The sequence below is a fragment of the Sinocyclocheilus rhinocerous genome, unplaced genomic scaffold (genome assembly GCF_001515625.1).
Source record: "Sinocyclocheilus rhinocerous isolate Xijiao unplaced genomic scaffold, SAMN03320098_v1.1 scaffold567, whole genome shotgun sequence".
Taxonomy (NCBI): Eukaryota; Metazoa; Chordata; class Actinopteri; order Cypriniformes; family Cyprinidae; genus Sinocyclocheilus; species Sinocyclocheilus rhinocerous.
In genome coordinates, this window is record NW_015649134.1 from 683,749 (window position 1) to 702,679 (window position 18,931).

An 18,931-nucleotide genomic window follows, 5' to 3' on the forward strand; every position below is an offset into this window, starting at 1 on the left:
TTTTACAGTATTCCCTGTAAACTGACACAGATGAGTTCGCGCGATGAAACTGTTCAAGATTCATTACAAGGAAAACTATAATCTCTATGAGAAGTCCATTTTATGCAACTGCATAATGTCGGTGAATACTTAGCCTAATGTATTTCATACATTATATATTCAAGTATTTTCGCTGCTGTTCAGCAGTCATTGCCTTATAAGGAAAGGCAGTCGTGCCTCTTTGCAATAGGCTGAGAACTGCCGCCAGCAGTTAACCCTTATCATGCTGAATTTTTCTTAAGATATTTACCGTTTTGGGGTCGCAAAGACATTATTATGTTTTTATGATCGCGCAGATTATTGAGAGTATGTGTGTAAATGTATCAGTGCATATTTTAAATATATGTTCACGTTATTGATTGTATTGTTCGCTTGTGTGTGTGCGTGCGATTTCTTTCCTGCTCGGAAGATGGTACGCAATACGCGGCGCATAGCCTTTGTGGCACAGGCAGTGAATGATTGGGCATTGCCCAGGGTTTTCACACGTTCGTTTGCCACTGCAGTTTATTTTCCATAGGTCTTATAGCAGCCGTTGGCCGTCAGAATGCAGATGTCAGATGAGCTGAATGCTTGAGGCTTTGAAGACCAACCACAGTGACCTACATATTGTACATTCGCGGTCAACTCTCATGTGCATTGAATGTGTAGGCCTACATGAGTTTACACAACCACGTTACTAACATACTCTAATTTAGGCTACTTGTAATCAGACAACGAAATAATTTGTGTCTTAATGCAATTTATCCAAAGGCAGATAGATGTTATTTAATAAAGTGTTTAGAGCGAGTGGGTACGCTCGATGTTTAACCTAGAATATCACGCTTTAAGAATAAAATTCACCAAATCTAATAATTTATAGGAATTTCAAATCTGTCATTTTAATCTGCCAAGTATTGGTTATTGAGGATGAATCCCAATGCCGCCCATTTGATTATTTAATGCATAAGTTGACTGCATTGCTTCAGTAGAGAAAAAATATAAATTAAAAACACTGTTCAAAATGTAAAGTCTCAACATGCTGTTCTTTGATTATCTAATTTATTAATGTCTTAGCGTCAGCGTATGGGTTTTTGTGTAACCTGGGTGTTTGTTCAACATAAACAAACATTTGTTCATAGCTCAACTCTTCACTTCAGTAGTCCTATCTGTCATGTAGGCTATTCCTTTTAAAAATGTTAATATCTTCCTCAAAGTTGTCTCTCCACTGATACAAACTTAAAATGGATGGTAAATCCACACGATTAAAAAACCGTGCTGATGCTGATAATGATTTAGGCTGTTACCAGAACTGCTAAATGACAACTGAAGAGCTAATCAAGCTTAAATGTAAAAATTGCCACAAGTGTGCCCTACTTTGCGTCATGAAGGAGGAATTCTCGATCAGTACTTGAAAGAGCTGCAATAACGACTCTTCCTTTGCTCAGTAGCCCGCGGCACAGGGCAGACCAGCCTCCACACCGCCCCTCCTGATGTGACGTCACGCTCATGGCTATTTGCATGAAGTACGTTGTACAGATCATTTGAGAGTTTAAACTGAATCTCGCTTGAGAAGCGAAAGACCATACAGAGCGGGAGAACGCGTGAAACCAAGCGAGAAGTGCACTCATCGCGCGCGCACTGAGAAGTATTACAGCGCGCGCTGAAAATGGAGCTGCCCACCGCGGGTGAGCACGTCTTCGCGGTGGAAAGCATCGAAAAGAAACGCATTAGAAAGGTTTGCGGTTTTCTCTTAACAAACACTTTACATTTTCATGTTGTAAGTCTATAAAACGTGCAGGTAAGGGTTTGTATTTTTAAAAGAGAGAGCACAAGAGTAGGTATTTGTTTCCGAAACCCATAATTGATTATTTATTTTATTTACAGTAGGCTAATTCCCAATCGTAACTGACTTTGTTTTTATGATATTTGCAGGGAAGGTGTGAGTATCTGGTCAAGTGGAGAGGCTGGTCTCCCAAGTAAGTTTCACTTCAAGATGTCACTTGCTTTGCTATTTTAATGTGATGTGTTGTGTGTGTGTGTGTGTGTGTGTGTGTGAGAGAGAGAGAGAGAGAGAGAGAGAGAGAGTTGGCGCTTACTAACTGATGCAGGAATGTCATAACTTTGTGTGTCTGTGATGGTAAATAATAATGTTTCATATGTAAGCTTTATGCTAGCCTATAGAAATGTGGCTGTGTGTGGTTTTTTTTGTGTTTTTTTTTTTAAATAAAACGTATATAATACTAATAATATACCAAATAGGAAATAAAGCATCAACCATGTAGCATCAGTATTTTTTTACTCCCTAATATTCTTGAAGATCCGTTTAGCAGGACAGTGGCGTTAGTCACTAGATGACAGCCACGTTAGATAGTTCGGTTGAGGGAGCTGGTGATATTCATGCTTCTCTGCTCTGCCCCTCTCCGCTTGCTCTCCGCCTCCTTTCTTCTCTTTATAGATATAACACGTGGGAGCCAGAGGAAAATATTCTGGACCCTAGACTTCTCGTCGCTTTCCAAAACAGGTGAGACATAGGAGCAGTCTTGACTTGACACTCTGAGCTTGTACAGCCGAAACGGTAGGAGGAGGGAAGACGCTTTCGTTGGCGCTGCGCTCATGCTCATTCTTTTTCACTTTCTCTCAGAATGACAGAAGGGGGGTGCACATAGGAGCTGGAGAGAACTTGTGCGCAGGCGCGCCATAATATATGACTGAATTTAATTGCGCGGTACACCAATGCCACGGCCCAGAACCAGTTATTAAAAAAATGTTTACATACAGACGTGGCCAGAAAATATGATCCTTTGAGACACCTTTCATTCCTTATGGAACTATTTTATATCAAACGTGCCGCCCTTTAAATATTATACTATTATTCATTTCGTCCGGTTTGGCTGACTCTGTGCGCTTTTGGACATACTCTTTAGACGCCCTAAACCGAAAGCATTGCAGTAAGCGCAAATGCATGCTATTTTCTTTCAAGCTTACAGCCGAAGTACACGCCCACACTAATTGACTGCATTTTGCATTACAAATGGGCAGTTTTTCCGTGGCTACGCGTGCGTTCACGCCTCCCCGACATTTTTCTCGGGTATTCATCCCCTTTGACTGACATCTGCGCGCACCATTAGCGGTCTCCATCGCGACGCGGAATTCTGTTTGGGGTAATTGCACGCGCCCCTTGAGTATAGAACCGTTCTAGGTAGTCTAATTAGGTTTTTGCAATATTATTTTATAGAAGGTCGATGAGAAAATAGCTGATGGCCCATTTTTTCCGACAGCCCATATGCGTAGTTTGAGCTAACAAATAAACAGAACCCATTGGAAATAAAGCAAATTAATACGTTTTGTCATCTTTTTTTTTCTTTCTTCCTTTCCAACTGGGATTGTCCACCAAATTAGTAAACAAGGTGTGTACTGTCTGAAGCAACACAGAATGTTCTTTATTTTATGGGAGTGAATTTTATGAATGCCACTGGTGGGCAATTTAAAGACAGATCATATTTGAAAGGATACACAAAACAGGCAATAACATGACCATAATTCACTCTCAGAAATAAAGGTACAAAAAGCTGTCTCTGGGGTAGTACCTTTTCAAAATGTGCTAATATTTATCACTTGTATACTACACTATATATACACTTTAAGTACTAATATGCACCCTTTGGGGTAAAAGTAGAAAAGGTACCGCCCCAGTGGCAACTTTTGTACCTTCTTTCTGAGAGTGTGGGACAAATCGTCAGAATAAATCAAAAGTTAAATATATTAGCTTGTGTCTTATCGTGAATTTGGTTTCTTTTATCATGATGTTCTATAATCTAAAACTTTTTCATTCAGGGAAAGACAAGAGCAGCTTATTGGTTATCGTAAACGGGGGCCCAAACCAAAACACCTTCTCTTGCAGGTAATTCACTATCACTTACAAACATACGTATGAACAGTGTACACAATTAACTTCTGTGAAAATCATGTCACTAATTGTTTCTACTGCAAAGCTCATTGTTGGTTTGTCTGATTTCTAAGGTACCATCATTTGCTCGAAGATCCAGTGTTCTTTCCGACCTTCAGGAGGTGTCTCAGGTTGAGGATTACCAACCCAAAGCAACATCAGACCTGGTCCAAAGCCAGCAATACCAGCTTAACAGCAAGAAGCACCATCCCTACCAGCCCAACCCAAAAGACAAGCAGGGAGAGGCACGAATAAATGGAAAAAAGAAGCACTACTACCAGCTCAACAGCAAGAAACACCACCACTATCAACCAAACCCTAAAATGTATGACTCCCTGTATCAGAGGGTCAAGGAGACCAAAGTTCCTGAGCTGACTGACAAGGAATGGAACTTATCTCCAGCTCTACAGCAGAAATGGATCCAAGATAAGGATTCTGGGTGCCTCAGTAAGGTGAGGAATATAAATATGGGGTTGAAAAAGCTTCCTAAACTAAATGGTGAAGCTGACTTAAACATGAACACAAACAGTGATGCAAAGGAAGACAAAGCACCTCCCAATGGAAAAAGCAGCAAACTGAAGATTGTGAAGAACAAGAATAAAAACGGGCGCATTGTCATTGTCATGAGCAAATACATGGAAAATGGCACCCAGGCAGCTAAAATTAAGGAAGGAACACCAGATTCCGAGGAAAAAAGGCAAGCACTGGATTGTAAGTCCTGTGGAACAGATGAGAGCACAGAGAAGATAAAGCACACAAAGAAGCAAAGTCTTGTGAAAGTGATAAAAAAGGACAGTAAAGCGGAGTCTGCCTGTTTTAGGCTTTCCAATGGACTATCATCTTGTGGAGGAGACAATCCTAAAAAAGCATGCTCCATAGTGTTTGAGCCAAACAATTTAAAGAAGCCTGGCAACACTGGAGATTATGTATCTAATGAACAGCCCTTGCAACTGACAACCAAAACCAGTCTGACTACAGTGCCTTTTGAGAAGAGTGATCAAAGAGGCACCCAATCTACTCAATATGGTCCCATAACCTTCCCTCAAAAGCGTTGCTACTCTGAGCCAGACAGTGACAGTAGGGAGGCTAAGAGGTTCCTAAGTTCTCAGAGTATAAGTGCTCCAAATACTGACTTGTCTCACTCTTGCAATGGCACCACACACTTCGATGACCATCAGCACAATGGCGGACATGACTTTGAAATCCTGGACTCCAACCAAGATGAACCCATAGACCTCAGCTGTGTAAGGTCGAGAGAAGAGAGAAAAATTCCTACACATTCTCAGATTGGAAACTCTATACCGACTGTGAAAGCAGCAGTCTCTACACCAGAGCAAGTAGAGAAAGAAATGAAAAAATCTGTTCGAAGCTTTACACCTTTTCTTGGGAATATAATAATCACAGATGTCACAGCAAACTGCCTCACAGTGACATTCAAGGAGTATGTTACAGTTTAGGAATATGTGATGTATATAAAATCTATAAAGACTACTAACTATTTACTGTGAACTTGTAAAAATGTAAAGCATGTCTCATCATCAAGTCCTCAAACTTGCCTGAATTTTTTTAAACAATCTAGTGTAAAGTTTTGATATAGTTTCAGATTGCGTTTGATTAAACTGATCTGAATTAATTTTCAGATTCACACATTTAACTATTCCATGTTAGGGATAGAAAAAAGAAACTAAACAGGCTATAATAGCTTGTATCAATTTAGCTTAAAGCTGTTTGCAGTGCTGTATTTCAGAAGGCTTAAATACAAGAAGCACTTACTACACATGTAATACTGATAAACATTTTCTACTGATCTGTCTTTTATAGTCTTTGCTTTTTAAAAAAAACAAAGTCACTTAAAATGTGTTATTTAGGGTTGTCTAAGCATATTAAAAGTTTTATTTTATGTTCTTGAGTAAGATCTCAGTCTTTGCCTGTACTGCAAGCAGGTGTGTGTGTGTGATGAATAGAAGTGTTCCTATTAAACTCACATGTGAGATGAGCAGATAGGCCATATGAAAGATAGCAAAACATTACTATCATGTAAATGCATAAGACATCAGTATCAGACTGAACTTTGCACAGCTCTTAAATAGCACATGAGCAGGGAGGTGAGTGACACTTGGACTTTTGTCATGTGGATTTTTTTTTAGCTAAATTGTTTTTTAGCTAAAGAGATATGCCTGCTTTTACTCCACACATAATGCTATAATTTTTAACAAACATGCTTGAGATTGGCACGAATTCTCAGTTCCGAGACTGGGAATAAATTGTTGATTTAACTTACTTCCATTACAAAAATAAAATAAAAAAACATATGGCAACTGCTTGTAAGTTTAGCACAACTCTGATCAGTATCATCCGATGAAAACTGGCACGTCTGTGGGAGTATTGGCAGCAGTGTTGTATTTACAAAGCTCTGTTATAGACTAGGCCTAAAAAAGGACAGTAGGGCCTTACAGTCTTTAATTATGCGCGAAGCTTATCTACGCATATATCTGGACACTCATTATCGAGATCACATTTAAAACATCAGTGTCAAGACAGAAACGTTTCATTTTCTTGGCCGTTGGATTAATTTTTATGTAAGAGATATCACATTTCTTGCTACAAGCAACATTACCCAGGAATAGCTAAGAAACCAAAAATATGTTTTCATGTTGATATTGCCTCAGAAAAACCCAGAAAAAGAAATCCCGTGAGCTATCAGGTAAGATAACAAACATAATCAAGAAGGAAACTTTCACCTGCCGTTCTAATGGATTTTTCTTTTTTGTTCAGATAAGGCTCACGGCTATTTAGAATGATTATTGTGTAAATCGAATTTTGTGTCGCAGCATTTTAATTATGGGCATGGCAAGCGCATAAGGTTGTCAAAAAAAAAAAAAAACTCGGACTATCGGATGGGATAGCCTACATTTTAAAATCCCTGAACTCGGTAGTCTATACTGTGATATTGCGGAGACGTAGGCTATAACGTTAGGCTAAGTCCAATTTGTCACATCTGCGAAGTAGCCTAGATTAGGACAGACTGCGCAAAAAAACATTTCAGCAATTAACATCTTACAGGCATTATTATAGCTATATGCGTATCAGGCAGAATGCTTTATGCAGCTGCCTCATAAGCATTCCAAAATGTTAATGAATGCCGCGTTTATAGGTAGAATGTACATTTTAATGTCATCCAAATGGAATAATATATCCATATGTGTCTTCAGACCATTACAGACTTTGTTTATGCAAGACTGTCCATACAAGACCGGCAAGAAGAGATTCATCCCGTATAGGCATCGTCAAAGGTTTATAGGTAAAACGGCACTATATAGGCAATAAGGATAGAAAATTCATTATTATAGGCTTAATAGTAGCTTTCGCTTTATAAGCTACTATCACTGGGTTAGAATGAAGCTTTGAACAGCCTGATGTATAAAACTCGACTGATTTTTTGTCAGCGCTAACATGGCGGACAGCAAACGTCTCTTTCTCACGGCAAGATCATGATTAGTATTAGTCCATCCAAAAACTAGGCAGGGGTTGGTTAGTGGTGAAATTTGTGTCAAAGGTGGGCTTTGGAAAGCACTTCAGCCTCACTGAAACGGAATCAACCATTTCCTTTGCTGCACCGTCTGAGATAAAGCTGCTCTCGCTGCGGTTATAAAATGGCTTCCTTTTGGTCCATCCACTTTATTTGCGATCAGCTTTTGAATTCAGCTTTAGGCTACTGCAGTGCGTTTTAGCTGTAGCTGGTTAATTTCGGCAAGTTTATTTAAAAGAAGACTTGAACAGCTTCTTTTGAAATAATAAAGTAATAAAGGTTATTTGAGTTAAGCATTAGGTTTATTAAATCTCACAGATGGCTTTAGTAAAATAAAGCGTTTTGATAATGTGAGAGGTAGGCTACAGATGCGTTCTAAAACTTGAGGTCATTAAAATATTGTCTTATGATAATAATGTGATCACATTAAATAATAATAATATGATCTAAATACAAGTTGCCTTCAGGAAGATAAACATAACGTAGGCTATGTTTATCTCACTAAAATAATTAATAGAAAATTTGCAGTTGGGCTGCTTTTTTACTTAAAAATCAAAGATAACCTATAAGTTTTCCCAACGTGTTTATTGGCAAAGCTTAGATTAATTTTATGTGGCATATTTATTTTTTTAATGTAAATCAGTAACTTAATGCACCTCTTTTCCGAAATTCACTCAGGTTAATCTCGATTTTATAATTACATAAAATAAAAATATATATATAGACTATAGGCTATAGCCTAGGCTATGGCGACTGGTAAACTAATATGCAGCAGAAAGGGCTCGATTTATGGTCTTAATAAATGTGTAAGTCATAGACACAATGTGACCTAAGTAATCCAACAAAACCAGGGAATCCACGTAAATATTTTTGATAAATAAATTGACATCAAAATATATAAACATATTTTTAACATTATCGAAAATTGCATCAAACAGACTGAAACACACGGGGCAAAATAGTCGTGTATTTGTCATTTCCCTTTGTAAATTGTGCAGAATTTCTCATGCTGGTTGCCCAGGAACGAGTTAACCAATAATATTCTTCCAGCTCGATCTAGAGTCCATATACGGATATGACCACTGCAGTAGTCAAACCACCAATCCGCAGAACCAACCACAAGCCTGCACCTGTTTTGTTATGTACATAAAGACTGAAAATTAAAACTGAAGCTTTGATTTTATTGTGAAGAAATCTTCACAATACAATCGTCACAATATCTTCAAACCACTGTTCAACTGTTCATTTTTTTGTAGCGGATGTATTATCTTTACTCACCGAATAAACCCCTAGTATAAACTTAATTTACAAGCCACAAAGTGAACAATCAATATATCGTTAATTTTCATTTTTAAAGTTTTAAGATATTATTTAAAAATATTATTGTTTATAGACCTAAATATAGCTATGATGTTACATTTAAACGCCTGTTACAATTTGATAATGTCTAAAATTCACACAGGAACATATTAATGTCATAATTTAGCTAGGCCTATATATGCGATTTTTTTACCTGACATGCCCTGTTTGAAACCCAAGTGATTGTGCAGAACGGAGCATAAGATTGGTAAACATTTTCGGAAACGCTTCGATAACAGGCTTTTATGTGGCCATGAATGATTAAATGCAATAAATTAATGACTGTTTTTCCTTCATATGTGTAGCTGGTATTAATGTTTGCTTGCAATTTCAATGCTTAGGTAAAATTAATTATATTTATAGCCAATCTAAAATGTTATATTTAAAATATATTTTTCGTTAAACCAACAATAATGTGTTTTTTTTTAATCGAATTAGGCACACCCAATTATAAAAGTATATTTTTATATTTATTTTAATACAATACATACAAGTATATTATCTTCATTCTTTATTCTAAAATTAAAATATAAAAAAAATAACATAAATAAATAGCCTAGAATGAAATAAATAAAAACAATTGTTTGATCTAAAAAATGTTAATGGAGACAAGTCTGGCCTATGTAATCGTTGTTAGGGGAACCATTTAAGAGGTTACCTATTGTAGTGCATTTAGTAACTCTTGTTAATAAAAAGTTAATATTTATGAAATGTTCAATTCGCATTATTGTGCTGTATTTTTCTTGGTTTAGTTGTCTTTAGCAAAAGTTAGCGTTGTTGTCATCTTTTGCGTATTGTAATAACTAATAAGATATTAGGCTAGTATCATCTTTTTAATTTATTTCAGTAATTAAATTGGTATTTAAATAAATAAAGTATAAAATATGAAGCTACAATGGCGCTGTTTAATCAGTTTGATTTTTATTCTAATTTTGACATACAAAAATGTCAATCAATTAATTTATTAATTAATTTATTTATTTATTTTCGAAAGAGCCATAGTTGAATACAAAACTTAAATATTCTTTAGTCATTTTGAGCAGACGTGTGGGCTAAATGTAGGCTACTGGATAAAACCTAAATGTAGGCTACTGGATAAAACATGTTGTTTTGTTTTGTTTTTTATTAAAAAAGTAACAAAAATCTAACGTGGCAAAGTAGGTTACCTTATACTTTAAATAATCATTAGCATATTCACAAATTCAGCCCGTTCTGTTTATTTAACGGCTTTTAAAAAACTTATAGCCTATAAGACACGAAAAGAAACAATCATTTTGTATAGGCTGTTATTCTGCCGTAGAACTCATATTCAAACCAATATTCATTTCCATCCATGATTAGTTTGTCGTGGATAAAGACTTCATGTTTGATTTTAGCGGGATTAGTATAATAGTCTTGTGAATAGCAGAATATTGATCAGAATAAGATGGCATACATTTTCCTATAATAACAGTACAGTAGCCTATATCAAAAACAGAAAAATCTTAATGAATTATGCCTGTTTGAGAAAATACAGAATTTTTTGAGTATGTAGCCTATAGCATACACGTCCTTGTTCTGCTAACGTTAAATTGATTACGTTTTCCTGTAGTCTTGACGTAACGTTTACGATGGAACTTTAACCTTCTGTGTTCAATTAAGTATTGAACAGATCTTATCATATTTCTGTCAAGAATGCAGGTATGTCACTAAGAGCAAGCCCCGGACACTTAGCAACAGCGGAGCCAATAAACGGCCTCCAAATCTTTCCACCTACAAGCGGTGCCAAGGCAACATGCTAACGAACGTGATGACGTCTGGCTGTGCACGAGAGTATTATGGGCTGTATGGAATTCTGAAGCTAGAGCAGGCGGACCAGACTCGCGCTCACAGCTAGCTAACGCTGCAAGCTAACGGTAGACGAAGGTAAACATGGAGCTGTCGGCTGTCGGAGAGAGGGTGTTCGCGGCCGAATCAATCATCAAGAGACGAATACGACGGGTATGTGCTGTGTGAGATATATCTCGACATTTTTTGCATATAAGTGCTAATGTCATCGGCTCACGCTAACGAATTCTTTTTTGTGTGTGTGTCTGATGGCACGCGCAGGGTCGAATGGAATATCTCGTGAAATGGAAGGGCTGGTCACCCAAGTGAGTAATACATGCCCATCCTGTCTGTTGTGCCTTGCTGGTGTTTTGGTGACAGTGATGGCTGTCAACCCTGCTAGATATCGTGAGGGGCGTACATCCAGTGGCATGTTAACATGCTGGTTATTACTGCAGACTGGTTTTGGCAGATGGCATGCTGCAACATTAGCTGGCCCTGCTAGCTGGCCGATAGAGCAGTGGTTTAAATGCGGCAGGAGATTGACAGTAGTGATGTCCGGTTCGCGAACGAATCGTTCGATTTAACCGGTTCTTCTTAGTGAACCGGTTGAACCAGTTCACCAAATCGGACTGAATCATTTGAAACGGTTCGCGTCTCCAGTAAGCATTAATCCACAAATTACTTAAGTTATTCACTTTTTTAACATGGCTGACACTCCCTCTGAGTCGAAATAAACCAATATCCCGGAGTAATTTTGAGAACCGATGAGCTGATGATACTGCGCATGCGTGATTCAGCGACAGCGTGTGTGATCTGAACTACCGAACCGAACAGTAATGACTGTCACAGCACAGCAGCACCGCCCGCCACAGGTGTCTGAACTCTGAACCGGACAACTGATGCCATCGTGAGCGCGGGTGAAACGAGGATAATGGGCCAATCCGGCGAAACGTAAGTTTACTTAATTACAAATAAACCGTAATGGATTATACATAGTAAGTGGAGCATAGTTTCTGCGCTGATGAAGACTAATTTATTGACGTCATAACTGTAAAACATCCTAGTTTGCAGATCACTGCCTGTATATGTGTTGATGCTTTAGATACAAAAATCCAAATTGTAAGGAACGTATCAGATTATAATGATGTTTTAATTGACTGATGTTATGATTACTGACTTTATATTTGAATGTGTTGAGACCGCGATAGACTTAACGCCATTACGTCATCGCCAAAGACGTCATTACGTCGAGCGTAAAAGAACCGGTGAACCGGTTTTTTCAACCGGTTTATTGAATCGAACTGTCCGAAAGAACCGGTTCGCGGAAAAGAACCGAACTTCCCATCACTAATTGACAGTCATCACGTGAAACTTTTTTGTTCTCACAGGTACAGTACTTGGGAACCAGAGGAAAATATCCTAGACTCGCGCCTGTTCGTTGCCTTTGAAGAGAGGTATAAAATAAATAAATAAAGATGAAGTAAAACTATTAGGTGGCCGAAAATACAGACGTTTTCACACATGCGCTTGCATTTTCATGCAGGGAGCGTGAGAGAGAAATATTTGGACCCAAGAAAAGAGGACCTAAGCTCAAGACTTTTCTTCTAAAGGTTAATGTCATTTATTTATTAACAAATAAATAATTTCACCAAGATGATTATTATTATCTATATTGTGTATAATTTTTTTTCCACTTAATCTTCACAAACGTTATTGTGTTTGCACTCAATTTTTTGTCTGTGTAAATGAATACATTTTATATAAGGGCATAATTTTGAGTTCTGCACTAATTTTTCAAAATCATTACATTTTACAGGCCCAAACTAAAGAAAAGGCAAAGTCTTACGAATTTAGAAATGAATCATTCAGAGGCATTACATATCCCAGTCCAGAGCCTGTAGTAACCCCTAGAGCAAGAGAGGGACTACGTGCTGTAGTTCCTTCAATTTTCCCTCCCAGCACAGTCAACCGAGGGGAGAGTGTAAGGATTCCACCTCCAGAACCAAGGGAACATCGTTCTCCACACTCACCCAGACCCAGCACTGATGCATTTACCCTCGCCCCAAAAAAGAGAGGACGGAAGCCCAAATTACGCTTCACAGATGGCTACACAAGCTCCTTACATCCAGAGCATTTAAAAAGAGCAGCAGACGAAACCATGGCAAGCATTCCTTCCAAAATGGCAAAGTTAGGTTTGGGAGAAGAGGAAGAGAGATGCTCTGAAATAAGTGGGAGAATTAAGATATCTCACAAGCACATGGATGCTACCTATTCACACAAACAAAACAGAGTTGTTCCAAGCAGGAGTACCCAGCATATTTCTCCAGAGTGGAGTTTGCATTCCAGCAGAGTTAGTGCAGACTTACAGGGACGCAGGAATAATCCACAGACAAGCCACTTTCATCATAAACACCTGAAGTACCATTCAAAACGAAGAACATTTGAACATGCTGATTCCACCAGCAGACACCCTTCACTTATTGCCAAAATTCCAGTGTCACGCATATTTGGAGAGCCAGAGGAGGGAGATGCTTGGAGACCCTCCTTCAGCAATGTGGAGAAAGTCATAGTTACTGATGTAACGTCAAACTTCCTGACTGTAACAATCAAAGAGAGTAGCACAGATAAAGGCTTCTTTAAAGACAAAAGATGATTATTTACTGCAACCAGTATGCTCCTTCCATCTCTTCAGAAGTCCTTTATTGTCAAAAAATATTCAGTGTATTGTATAAAAAAAAATCTTTTTCCGTTTTCTGTCACACTGAAATCTGTATTTATTGTGAAATTGCTGCTTTAAGAGATTTGCATGCACTAGACACGTTAAACAAAGCCAGAACTGCGTTTAAATACATACAGTTCTCAGATCATTTGTTGTAAATAAGTATTAATTACAAATTGTTTACCTAAATATATAAAGTATCATTTGTCTCCCAGACGAATATTAAAAACGTTTATGTACAGACCAGGGGTTGACGTTTTGCACATTAGCCGTCATATTTGCGTCACATAATTACGTTTTCAATTCTTGTAATTTACGTTGATTTTATTTAGTCATTTAATATTGTCATTTACCTTGTACACTTGTTTGACGAAACAGCGACTTTAACAATTTATGCAAATAAAAGTGTAAAATGAAAATCTAATTTTCATCTTTAACTCAAAAGTAAAATGTAGAATAATGAACACGTTTCTTTTGTATCTCTTCAGCTCAAATTCGTATTCATAGATATCTATTCATGTTCAATTGCATAAACTTAGACTTCTAATTATTTTGTAGGGCGATTTTGTAGTTCTATGATCTATGAATCGTGCGAATAAATGTTCTTTAATATGACGTTAAATAGAAAAGCGCACATCCCATGTCCATACTCGAAACATACTGAATCATAATTTTACAAATAGGCTAATATAATATTATATATATATATATACACACACACTATTACTAAATATTGAAGAAAAAAACAAGTTAAATTAATATTTAAATTTATGCTTATTTGTCCAGTTAGAGTAGCAATAAATGCAAGAAGAGATTTATAGTTGTTTTAAGGAGAAAAGAAAATACATTTTAAAGTTCCCAAACATTTAATTTGCTTACAATGGTGGTACTTATTGATTCCATTTTACAGCCTTTTATTTGTTTATTTATCTGGGCTTTATGGTTTCTTGTGTGACACGTGACGAAATGTAAACTTTCAGGTTTACACAACACAGTCATTGTGCTTTCGATCAATCAGTGTTGGGCCTTCAGATATTCCCGTGTAAAGGTCAAACTCTTGCCTATATGTTTATGGACCGCATAAAGTGCGCATCATCATTCTTTTAAACATTTTTTTTTAGTTTCGCTTTTACGTATATCATAATGCAATTAAATACTCCTATAACCCCCAAGATTAAAAACCACAGTCACAATCAAAATTTAGAGCACAACAGTTTTATTTTATTAATGAGTCTCTTATTCAAAATGCGATTTCGTAATTCGTTTTATTAAAAAAAAAAAAATCTACCGATTATAAGATTTTTTCATCTAGCCTAAATAAGACATCTAAAATGCGTCTACACTATCGATGGGTGGGTGTCTTCGTGGATTTTGTGTCCTTGGCCTCCTCGGTATTTCTAAGTCTTCGTTCTTATTGCAATTCATTTCATGGTCTTTATCAGCTTTGTCGTCGCCGGAATTCCTGTCTTCGCCCTGAAAAAAAAAATCACTTTGAATTGATTTGCACTCACATATGGGTAGGATTTTAGTAAATATAAACCGTTTTCAATGATAAAACCGCATTTACATCTAATGTGCCTTAAGTCAGGGCAGAACTAATACAAAAAGTCAGTAGGCCTACAGAAATGAAAATAAAAATAAAAATCCCATATGATGTAAAGAGTGTTAACAATTATTGCCTTCACCCAAATATTCGTCTACACATTACAAATGTAATTACTTTCTTCACCTAATTCAAATTTGTTATAAGGAAAAGTGTGAAGGTACAATTTACATAATATATGAAATCATAATAGTAAGCTCAAACATTGCAGTCTTCAGTGAGATACAAAAGCTGAGGGATATCAGAACCTGTGGATCACTACAGGCCCGTTACACAGGGTAACCGTAGTTGCGGTCACAGCGAGGGAAGCAGTGAGGGTTCATCCAATGCTCCATACTGGTCTCTCGAGCCCTCTGCTCAAGCCTCTGCATATGCAGCATGTGTTCCTGAAATACACATGAACTCTGAATTCTAGAGTAGGCTATTGACATGGAGCTGAGTTCACTTATTGTTTTTTAAGAATTTTATTTAAAACCAGCACAAAGCAATATTGTGAACAGATGTTTACTATCACAAAGAATTACAGCAGGCTCTCATGCATGATGTTTTCTAAAGATTTGTTATTATGTAAATAAAAGGAGTCTGTTGTTGGCACCCAACCCTCATAGGTTCATCAGGGTGTCCAGGCTTCTGTCTCTTGGTGCGGAGTAGCTGCTTTGCAAAACTCTCCTTAATGATGGGGTTTGCATCTAAGGATCATGACAAGTAAAACGATGACAATGTATCAAGATCACCATTTCATATTGTAATTTCATGGAAATGACAATATGATTTATTCATGTGAATACATTTAACTGATTCATTTTTCTAAATAACTAAGGGGTTACCGTAAAAAAATGTCAACAGTTTATTCATTATGTAGCCTATATTTTTATGTAAACAAATGCGATTATCAAAGACTTTAATTTGTGCCATTTAATATTACCCATTTTTCTTTCTTTCTTTCTTTCTTTCTTTCTTTCTTTCTATTACTAGCTGCATACTAATTTTATTTTCTCCATTCTTCCCCAGGCGGCCATTCTGTCCTCTGAACCTTTATTCTTTCAGATTTCCCCGAGTCCTTTGGGGGTCTAATTTGTATGAATTTTGGCCTTTCTCTTTCCCTCTTTCTTAATCTCTCTCCCTCTTTTTTCTCTCTTTCACACAGACACGCACGCACGCACACACATACACTTCACTCATTTTCTCTCCTGCCTCCCCATTTCAACCCCTCCCTCCGTTTCCCAGCGCTGTTTGTCTATGGAAGAACACAAAGTGCCCATTCATGAGCGCGTCTCCCCGGGGAGCGCGCCCCTGCGCACGCGTGACCTGGAGCCCTGACCCGCGAGGGGTATGAAAATGAGCCCGTTACGGTAAACACCGACGTGGCAGACAAACAGCCGAGCAGCGTTTTTCGTTACAAATTAGATAAGATCCTTAAATGTATATGGGGTGGGGATGGTGGGTGAAATCATCACATAATTTGTGTTCAGGTAACATTTTCAGCAGCTAAAACAAGAATAGAAATATATAGATGTGATGGGATATGAATATAGGCTATAAAAACCAACATACAAATAAAATGAAAACGTCAAAAAGCAATAATAATATAAAAATAATAATAACAACGCCAATTTTGAGTTTGCTATTCCAATAGGCTGACATTACAAATCGTTTAGCAAGTGAGGGGGATAAAAACAATGAAAAAATAATAGGTAAGCGTAAGCATAATTAAAATAATCTCACAGAAATATACACCCATTTCTGTCTTAACTATAGAACTGCAAGAAGGCCGAAAAGAAAATAGAGATTTATTTCAAAAGTCATTGTCCAAATGTTCCAAAACGCTCTGATTTCGCATGAAAATAAGACTAGTTAAACAGGTAATATGCACACAAACGTCACAACCCACAGTGATAAGAACAATAAAAACACAGTATATGCTAATAAAACTGCCATAAAACCCATGGTATAAGATTTCTACAGGAAAAACATACCAGTGCAGAAGGTCAATAAGACCACGCAAAAAAGGCATACCAACAGCTTCATTTTCACTTCCGTCCGTCCTCAGTTCGAAATAGCTGCACTTGAGTGTTTACCCATCTTATGAGGAGGAGAAATACAAGACAACGTCATTTAGAAGTTACCCCCACAGCACCTCTGCTTACAGGCCACCGGATAGGCTACAGAAGAAGACTCCTGGTTTCACATCTGGATGAGTCTGTAGTTACAGACATATTCCACAAGATGTCGCCTTTACTTTTACTTAAAGGGGTCATATGATGCGATTTCTGTTTTTCCTTTTCTTTAATGTGTTATGTAGCTATTTGTCCATGTATAAGATCTGCAGAGTTACAAAGCTCAAAGTCTCCCACAAAATGATGTATTCTATCTAAAAGAGAAGGCTGATCCAGACCGGGCTAAAACACCTCATTCAAACACGCCCCCTCATCTCTACGTCACGATGTGGAAATATTTGCGTAATGCCGCCCAAGCAGCCATGTCAGGGAGACGCTGTGTGTTTCTGTGCGAAAGCAAAAATTCTGTGTTGTATTTACAACAGAACAGCACAACCCAGATGTTCGAATTTGTGCAATGCATTTTATGGACGACAGTTTTGTGAACCTACAAGAGTAGCCTACAAGGCTGACTGTGCAAAGGCTATTTCTAAAATAAAAAAAGGGTCAATTCCGACTTTGCTATGACAATCTGGTGCTTATTCGTCAAAGTCTAGGTCTATTAATTGTTTTCACGTCACGTCACACCCTTATAGGAACGCCCACCTGGAGGGCAAAACGAAGCTTTGCTCCACTGACCGCCAGTTATTTTTACGCAGTTTGCATTAAGTAGTAATGTAGTAAAACGCAGATATTAAAAGGCGAAATTCAGTAAACACCTTATTGATTATGTATATTTTGTACAGGCAAGCAAATGAAGCCAGAATATAAAATATGTGCAAAGTTTCACGTTAAATGGTTTCCCATAGAAAACCATTAGAAGGAAAACACTGAACCATTAAGCGGATTGCGTTCATATTCCGGCCTCATCTGCTTGCCTATGCATCATTAATATAGAGAATACTGTTTTAAATATATTAAGGCACTTTAAGTGTTTTTACAACGTTTTTTTCGCACTGTTTAATGATTGAAATATTGCCGCGGTTGCTTAATGTGGATTGCAAATGGCCAAAACTTGCATTTTGTTTACATACCTTTGTTTTATTATTTTGAGAGGTGATCTAAATATTTGCGGCTGTGAAACAGATGTAAAATTGACAGGCTTGTCCTGCAGTTCTATGTTTTGCCCTCCCGGTCTTCGAGCCGGTCACGTGACTGAAAGCTATGAATAATAAAGAGATTGTCACCACCTAGCGGCATTTCCAGGAAACATGTCGGTCAAACCGGAAACCGTAGCAAAACTAGTTTGAGCTTGAACTTGCCCCAGATAAAAAAAAACATTTTAGAAGAGAACGCAGCATCACGGTTGTCTGAACCAATGAGCAATCTCACTGGTGTGCTGTGCTGCTGATAAACATGATATAGCCTAATTTCAGTTCTGTTACTTTTATATTAAAATAGATATGATAAACAAAAGACACCCAAAGTGCTTGCTATTTAATTCCACAGGAAAGGCGTATTTATCATCTATTTTTACATTCATACAAACATGTATTTTAGATTTTTATAGAAATATGACAACAATCACATATCTCACACAGAGATCGCACTGTCATAGTGTTTGGGAATATTCAGTTCATCTCAAACAAATTATGCATGATTAGGCTTGTTTGAGATGAGCAAAATCTGCGCAGAACCGACTGAAAAAACAGTCCCGCGCAGACCTCTACATTAAGCTGTGTCGTCAGTCAGTCGTTTCCCATCATGCTTTTGATCAGCGCAGTCGGTGAGATATATCCAGCTGCAGACCCGCAGCACCAGCAGTTTCAGAACCGCAGCCACAGAACCGGAA

The 18,931-nt window shown here is 37.5% G+C and overlaps 3 protein-coding genes across 3 annotated transcripts; 2 read left to right on the forward strand and 1 right to left on the reverse strand.

The window, feature by feature from the left end:
* The first annotated feature begins 1,527 nt into the window (after window positions 1–1,527).
* Window positions 1,528–5,821, forward strand: LOC107710281 (E3 SUMO-protein ligase CBX4). Its single transcript, XM_016515009.1, has 5 exons — window positions 1,528–1,753; window positions 1,951–1,994; window positions 2,474–2,539; window positions 3,853–3,919; window positions 4,039–5,821. The coding sequence occupies exons 1-5, from the start codon at window positions 1,685–1,687 to the stop codon at window positions 5,419–5,421; spliced, it is 1,629 nt and encodes a 542-aa protein (XP_016370495.1). The 5' UTR covers window positions 1,528–1,684; the 3' UTR covers window positions 5,422–5,821.
* A 4,804-nt stretch (window positions 5,822–10,625) lies between these two features.
* On the forward strand, window positions 10,626–13,780 carry LOC107710282 (chromobox protein homolog 8-like). Its single transcript, XM_016515011.1, has 5 exons — window positions 10,626–10,832; window positions 10,941–10,984; window positions 12,050–12,115; window positions 12,205–12,271; window positions 12,478–13,780. The coding sequence occupies exons 1-5, from the start codon at window positions 10,764–10,766 to the stop codon at window positions 13,312–13,314; spliced, it is 1,083 nt and encodes a 360-aa protein (XP_016370497.1). The 5' UTR covers window positions 10,626–10,763; the 3' UTR covers window positions 13,315–13,780.
* An 854-nt stretch (window positions 13,781–14,634) lies between these two features.
* Window positions 14,635–17,177, reverse strand: cunh17orf67 (chromosome unknown C17orf67 homolog). The gene is made up of 4 exons (XM_016515012.1): window positions 16,960–17,177; window positions 15,584–15,672; window positions 15,232–15,369; window positions 14,635–14,853 (listed from the first exon to the last, which is right to left on the reverse strand). The coding sequence occupies exons 1-3, from the start codon at window positions 17,009–17,011 to the stop codon at window positions 15,253–15,255; spliced, it is 258 nt and encodes an 85-aa protein (XP_016370498.1). The 5' UTR covers window positions 17,012–17,177; the 3' UTR covers window positions 14,635–14,853; window positions 15,232–15,252.
* Between the last annotated feature and the right edge of the window lie 1,754 nt (window positions 17,178–18,931).

Coding starts and splice junctions, on each gene's coding strand:
- LOC107710281 (XM_016515009.1), top strand. CDS start 1,685: ATGGAGCTGCCCACCGCGGGTGAGCACGTCTTCGCGGTGGAAAGCATC. Junction 1,754..1,950: donor AAAAGAAACGCATTAGAAAG/GTTTGCGGTTTT, acceptor TGATATTTGCAG/GGAAGGTGTGAGTATCTGGT. Junction 3,920..4,038: donor CAAAACACCTTCTCTTGCAG/GTAATTCACTAT, acceptor CTGATTTCTAAG/GTACCATCATTTGCTCGAAG.
- LOC107710282 (XM_016515011.1), top strand. CDS start 10,764: ATGGAGCTGTCGGCTGTCGGAGAGAGGGTGTTCGCGGCCGAATCAATC. Junction 10,985..12,049: donor TGGAAGGGCTGGTCACCCAA/GTGAGTAATACA, acceptor TTGTTCTCACAG/GTACAGTACTTGGGAACCAG. Junction 12,116..12,204: donor TTCGTTGCCTTTGAAGAGAG/GTATAAAATAAA, acceptor ATTTTCATGCAG/GGAGCGTGAGAGAGAAATAT.
- cunh17orf67 (XM_016515012.1), bottom strand. CDS start 17,011: ATGAAGCTGTTGGTATGCCTTTTTTGCGTGGTCTTATTGACCTTCTGC. Junction 15,673..16,959: donor CTTATTGACCTTCTGCACTG/GTATGTTTTTCC, acceptor CATGATCCTTAG/ATGCAAACCCCATCATTAAG. Junction 15,370..15,583: donor ACCCTGATGAACCTATGAGG/GTTGGGTGCCAA, acceptor TGTGTATTTCAG/GAACACATGCTGCATATGCA.